At 43.1% G+C, this 6,384-nt stretch overlaps 1 protein-coding gene across 1 annotated transcript; it reads right to left on the bottom strand.

Annotated features, from left to right (window-relative positions):
* Positions 1-1,067: 1,067 nt before the first annotated feature.
* On the bottom strand, positions 1,068-6,363 carry LOC311375727 (ras/Rap GTPase-activating protein SynGAP; the record flags this gene model as incomplete). The annotated part of the gene is made up of 2 exons (XM_084490785.1): positions 6,243-6,363; positions 1,068-1,215 (listed from the first exon to the last, which is right to left on the bottom strand). Coding segments are annotated over exons 1-2 (247 nt in total), but the record flags the coding sequence as incomplete, so codon positions are not given.
* Positions 6,364-6,384: the final 21 nt, after the last annotated feature.

Here is a 6,384-nt window from a genome sequence, read left to right as displayed (position 1 = left end):
ACAGAGTCCCTTCTGAACAGGAAGCCCGGGCTATCAGGCAGGAAGTCAGGTATTCTTACATGGGGAGCTAAGGAGCCACTGAAATAAACAAACTGGGAGGATGTTCTACAGACAAGCGTCTACAGAGCAGAGTGAGAGGAGAGGTCAGGGGTCATCGTAGCTGGCGTTTCTTCCACAAGTGAGCGCCCATCCTATTGATGGCTGGGTGAAGTGTATTAATAGAATGCTCTGGTGATTATTCCCAGAATGCGTTGCTCTCTGCTGGTTTTTTGCCACTTCCAAAGCCAAACAAAACCTTTACCTTTAGCTTTTCTAAGCATGGATCAATAGTCTAAATCCCTACCTGAAAGGAACCATTGTGAATGCATATTTCAGGTGGTCGAATAGCCACCTGAAATAGCTTTTTCTTTTACAATTCCGCTCTCCTTAGATGTTTTCCATTGATGTTATCAATGGATTATAGACCTAGTATAGTTCCCCAAACATGTTCCTACAGAAACAAATACAACCAATATAACACCATTACTTGCAATAACATATATATTCTGTGATATGGCATGGCTTGGCTGCATGTGATTTAATTGTGGCTGATGAAGATTGAAGACTGAAGATTTGATCAAAAACAAGATACCACAGAGGTAATGTATTATTGAGCAAAGACAAGCACTCCATCTAATGGTTAAGGAGGGAACTGCAGTTTGAAGACTTGCTGGCAGAAAAATGGCCCAAACAAAATTGCCTCCCTACAGCTTACAAAATGAGATCCGGTGCCAATTCTCAAACAAACACAACCTATTTCCAACATTATACCTCAATTTAACAACCATGATATGTCAGTATAACTATTTCCCAGCCTAATATATCCAAACGAAAACAATGTAGCGTCAAATCATCTCTCACTAAATATTCTAATCTTATTGACACACTCCCAATTTCGCTTTACTCTTATACAACTTTCCATTTAAATTCATAGACACTTTTAAATGAGCTAACTGTAACCACTCGCCACAACCAACCCAAGTAGGCAGCATTTCCCAGCAGACAGTGGGCCAATAAAAACTACAAACATGGCCGCAGCAGCAGCAGCAGCAGGTGCTTTGGTGACTCACCGCTCTCTGTGGACAGCTGGCTGTGGAACTCTGGGAATTGTGTTTCCACGGGGACACTTATGGTGCGTCTCAGGAGTCGGACCTTGCAGGAGTCATACTGCCCCTCCTGGAGACAACCAAACAAAACAGAAAATATATATTCGTCAGTTTTCACCAAAAGTTTTTTTTCAGTCGAAAGAGAGTCGACTGTAAAAGGAAACTGAAATGTAAATTCTACCAAACATCTTACACAGTATGGACACTATAAGCCTGCATAGGCTGCTCATCTTCGTGGTTGAGATTGTGAGATTACAGCATGCAGGCTGGCTTCTGCCATAACTCTATGAACTGAATCTAATCCAAATTCTAATTCCATCAGAGATAAGGAGCACAGGGGGCCGATCCAGACACCACGAAACTGAATCCTGGTCAACCACTGGGGACGGTGAGCACAATCATTTACCTTGGAACAATTTGTCCGTTTATAGTCCTTAGAGAAGGACTCATAGTTTATGTATCCAAATGTGTCGCCATGTGTCACAGCCCGAGAAAAACAGAGACAATTACCTCACCAACTCCATGCCTCCACACGCACGCATGCACACACACACACACACACGCACACACGCGCACACACACACACACACGCGCGCACACACACACACGCACACTTTGTTATTAGTGTTCTATTCATTACAGCTCTGTCCCTTTACGTGCGTCTAGCGGACAATAGCTTCAGTGATTCTGATTAATGAGGCCTGAGGACTCACACAGCGGCCGGCATCAGGAGCCCGTGTCACAGCGCCTACCTCGGCCCTGCTGCTGCTTATCTGCGCTCCGGCGGCAGGTGTACAACGGCAGCACCGGGGCGGCTCTGAGGCTCACTGACCAAAGACAACGGTTGGTTTAGGTTCAACAAAGGGACAAGGAGCGGCGGCAAGGTGTTTCTTAAGGGTCGTGATAAGAATTGATCGAATGTGGACTTTACTGGCCAGGACGACGCTGTACCTCTCCCTCTGGGTCAGACACCATCCCTATGATAGTGTGTCTGTGTGTGTGTCTTTGTGTGTGTGTGTGTGTGTGTCTGTGGGTGTGTGTGTGTCTCTGTATGGGTTTGTGTGTGTGTGTGTGTGTGTGTGTGTGTGGGGGGGGGGGGGGGTCTGTGTGTGTCTCTGTATGTGTGTATGTGTGTGTGTGTGTGTGTGTCTCTGTATGTGTGTGTTTCTGTGTGTGTGTGTGTGTGTGTGTGTGTGTGTGTGTGTGTGTGTGTGTGTGTGTGTCTGTGGGTGTGTGTGTGTCTCTGTATGGGTTTGTGTGTGTGTGTGTGTGTGTGTGTGTGTGTGTGGGGGGGGGGGGGGTCTGTGTGTGTCTCTGTATGTGTGTATGTGTGTGTGTGTGTGTGTCTCTGTATGTGTGTGTTTCTGTGTGTGTGTGTGTGTGTGTGTGTGTGTGTGTGTGTGTGTGTGTGTGTGTGTGTGTGTGTGTGTGTGTGTGTCTGCGTGTCTGTGTGCGTGCGGGCTACTGTTTCTTAGAGATTCACGGTGGGTTCAGTGTGGTTCCCTAGCAGGGGACTTACACAATACCTCTGCTAACCTTTAGTGTGCAACTGAAGCCTACTTCATTAATGAGCCCCTTCTTTTTGAAGCCAGTGGAGATTATATATTATGGAACACTCGCATACACCAAATATGCAATGAATAAACCACTAACTCTATCCGCTGTCATCGTTAAACATTCCTCATGTGGCATCTTTTTTTTTACGTTTATGGAAATGTTTTTCCTACTTCTTCTTCGCAATAACAGACCGCACTGGAACCAGCCATCTTTCACTGAAGATATCCCCCCTGTCTTACTTTTGCTTACTTTTCTGTTGTTCCATTTATTCCGCATTCAATTATTCTCGTAAAAGTGGAAATCTGTCCTTCTGCCCAGACACTGCTTCATCGACATCTTTTGATATCCAAACATAATTATATAGACAGAGATAATTGCCTCCAGACACAACACTCTGCATAGTGCCAGTAATTAACGGAAAAAACAAGTAAAAAAAACACATCTCATTGCAAAACAGGGTCGACGGCGAACACAAAGACACCAGATGTAATCTCAGTTATGCTTCATAACCGCACTGTCACACATCTATCTGGTAAGGAGTGGTATAAATAGAGCTGGGCTGTGCCAGATGGTAGGCCTACATCTGGAAGCCTGTTCTATCAGACCGCTAACTCAGGCCATGTGGAGCTAGTTGCTAAATAACTAATTGCCTAGTGTAACAGCAGGCTAAATGAGTGTGTGTGTGTGTGTGTGTGTGTGTGTGTGTGTGTGTGTGTGTGTGTGTGTGTGTGTGTGTGTGTGTGTGTGTGTGTGTGTGTGTGTGTATGCCAGTTATGTCACACCTCAGGAGCCTGTCACAGAGCTCAGGACATGAGCGAACCCAAACAACAGCACACGCTGTGCGCTACGATTTACACGATTAGAATAGTGTCATTTATCATTGCACAATGAAATGTATTTAACCAATCAGCATCTGTAACCAACAGGAAGCTATCCAGATATCTACGTTATTAGAATGTGAAGTAACCTCTTTTTACAGTATCTTGCTGTATTTACAACACTAATGAAACCGCACTAGAGTTAAAGTCCCAGTTCAACGTTATAGGCTGTAACACACCATGTGGAAGGGGTAGTGGTAATTCTTTTAAATCTTGCAGGGATTATCCTCCTGCTAATTCCTTCGTGTTCTTTTTGATCAGCGCTATAGGGGGTGGGGCTATTCATCCATTTTCATTTCCATATATAAAATCCTATCACTGCACTGTTGTGTGTATGTGTGTGTGTGTGTGTGTGTGTGTGTGTGTGTGTCTGTGCGTATGTGTGTGGGCTTAGTGACTTGTCGTATAAAAACCTCTACACCTAGGACAACACATATTTATACCGCAACATCAAACAAGTCATCAGACTGTATAACATTCCCTCCTGTATCATATGGAAACATTGCTTTGAAAATACCTTGCATATTGAAATGATTTCCAACTACACAGTCCATCAAATATCCAGAAGATTTCAATATCTACATAGACATACTGAAAAGCCTTGATACATTGACATGAGGTCACGGATCCTACAGTATCCCACAGAGCGTTGCACACTGAAACTACCTGGTGAGAAATTGTTCCTCATCTTAAGAGGCATTGATTGCAGTCATAGGGCCTCATATAGGGTTTGAACATCGCAACATCACATCGCAATGACCGCCTCCCAGCTCAGGAGCATTGGAAGGTTAGACATCATGTTGGTAATCATGTTTATTTCGTCTTTTTTGGCAATAAATCCTGAAATGATTTGTGATCAAGACATGGTAGTGTCTGAAACTGCCATTGAGTTACTTATTCGAGACGTGGCAAAACAACATTTTCACGGGCCTATGAGTCCTGTAGTGAAGGGGTTTTCAAACTTTGAGTGTGTGTGGACCACTTTTTATAATCCATATAACCACTTTTTAAGAATTTTCGCAGACCACCTTATAATACATATAATAAAATATGTCTACACACAGTCCTACCTGAATTACCCGCACCTCTTAATAGGCATATATTAGCACTAAAAGTAACATAGCATCAGTACAACAGGCTTGTTAAAAGAACGTTTACTGCACACAACGGCTGCCACATACTTAATGTATTGATTTAAAGCGCCCGAGGGCGTAATCAGGTTCATCTGAACACCAGGCTTATATCCATAGCAATGATAATGGAGTATTAAATATGTACAGTAATCACAAACAAACTGAACTGAACGGAACTGAACTGGATAAAGTCAAATATCAAATCTTCTCAAAGTCCTCAACGAACAGGCTGGGAGTTTGTCCAAGTAACATATGCAAAACATTTCAAAACAAACGGGAGATCAAGAAACTTACTGGAAATTAAAATAATAATAGGCCGTATTTCTTTCATTTATAATTTAAAACAAATTGTTTCAGATATACACTGCCTATATATAAAGGCTATGATGTGATGATGAACTCTGGCCCTATACACATTTAACAAAAACACAGTAGGCCTTCTCCTGGTTAAAAATAATAAAAATAAAAAAGTCAAATTTATTTTTTAAATATTAATTTACAAAAATATAGGTCTATATTAAAAACAAAAGAACAACTAGCCTAAACAAATGCTCACCTAATGAGATGATGATGTTGCTTTGCAGACGTTCATTTCTGTATGTCAGGTTCCAGCGATGGCAGCCTCAATCCCTCCTAGCCACTAGACCAAATATTCTGGGATATTCTAATTTTGCCTATTTTTGCACTAGCCTAACTTTGCACTAGCCTATTTTAGTAATCACACAATACCTTAAATTTTATTTAAATTGTATATCATAAATACATATTTTTAATTTAAGAAAAATTTTCTTTTTTTTTTAGGAAAAATATTATTTTATATTTTAGTTTGCTTTTCCACGGACCACCTGCAGTACCGTCGCGGACCACAGTTTGAAAATCACTGCTGTAGTGGAAGGAATTCTAACAAAACAAAAGACATGTTGATGTGACTTAATCCTGCTCTGTCTCTGTGGGGAACAAAGCCACGGTGGTTGTGCCTGAAAAGGTCAGGGCCCACTGTTGTAAATCAGAGGCCGTGAATCAGAGCATCGTGAACGGTCCACACGGACTGACATGCTGGCAGTGACAGCTGCCCTGCAGACAAGAGCTGGAGGACAACAGACTCGCTGCAGAGGGAGATAAGAACAGGGTTTATGCTCCAGCCAGTCGGGAGCACAGGGGTAGGTCAAAGGGTTTGATTGAACTAGAGTAGATGGATGACTGATCAAACAAATGGATGGACAGCTACATGGATAGAAGATGAATGGATGATACATGGATGGATCAACATGTGGATTGAAAGCTAGATAGGTAGAGGGATGGATGCATGTTGAGCTAAAGTGGATGGATGGATATGTAGATGAATGGATACATGGATGTATGGAAGGGCCGACACCCGATTGGATGGGTTGAGAGCTAGGATCATGGAGGGATTGAGAGCTGATGGGCGGAGGGATGGATGTCTAGGAACAGCACTGGCAACTCAAGGCCTAGTTAGAAACAAGACATGACAAGATGCACTGAAACACAATACAAAGCAGCGTCCTCACCTCTTCCTTGTCCAGCAGCAGGATCTGCCCGTCGGTGATCATGCAGAACTTGGGGTTCCACACCTCCTTCCTCTGGTCGTAGGGGTGCCCGTAGGTCATCCATTGTCCAGGATGAGCCCTCACGTCTAAAGCAGCGGGGGGA

Source organism: Micromesistius poutassou, assembly GCF_964030765.1.
Source record: "Micromesistius poutassou genome assembly, contig: SCAFFOLD_1231, whole genome shotgun sequence".
In the NCBI taxonomy this organism is placed as follows: domain Eukaryota; kingdom Metazoa; phylum Chordata; class Actinopteri; order Gadiformes; family Gadidae; genus Micromesistius; species Micromesistius poutassou.
Note: the sequence above shows the minus strand (reverse complement) of the source record. Positions and strands in the feature narration are given on the sequence as shown.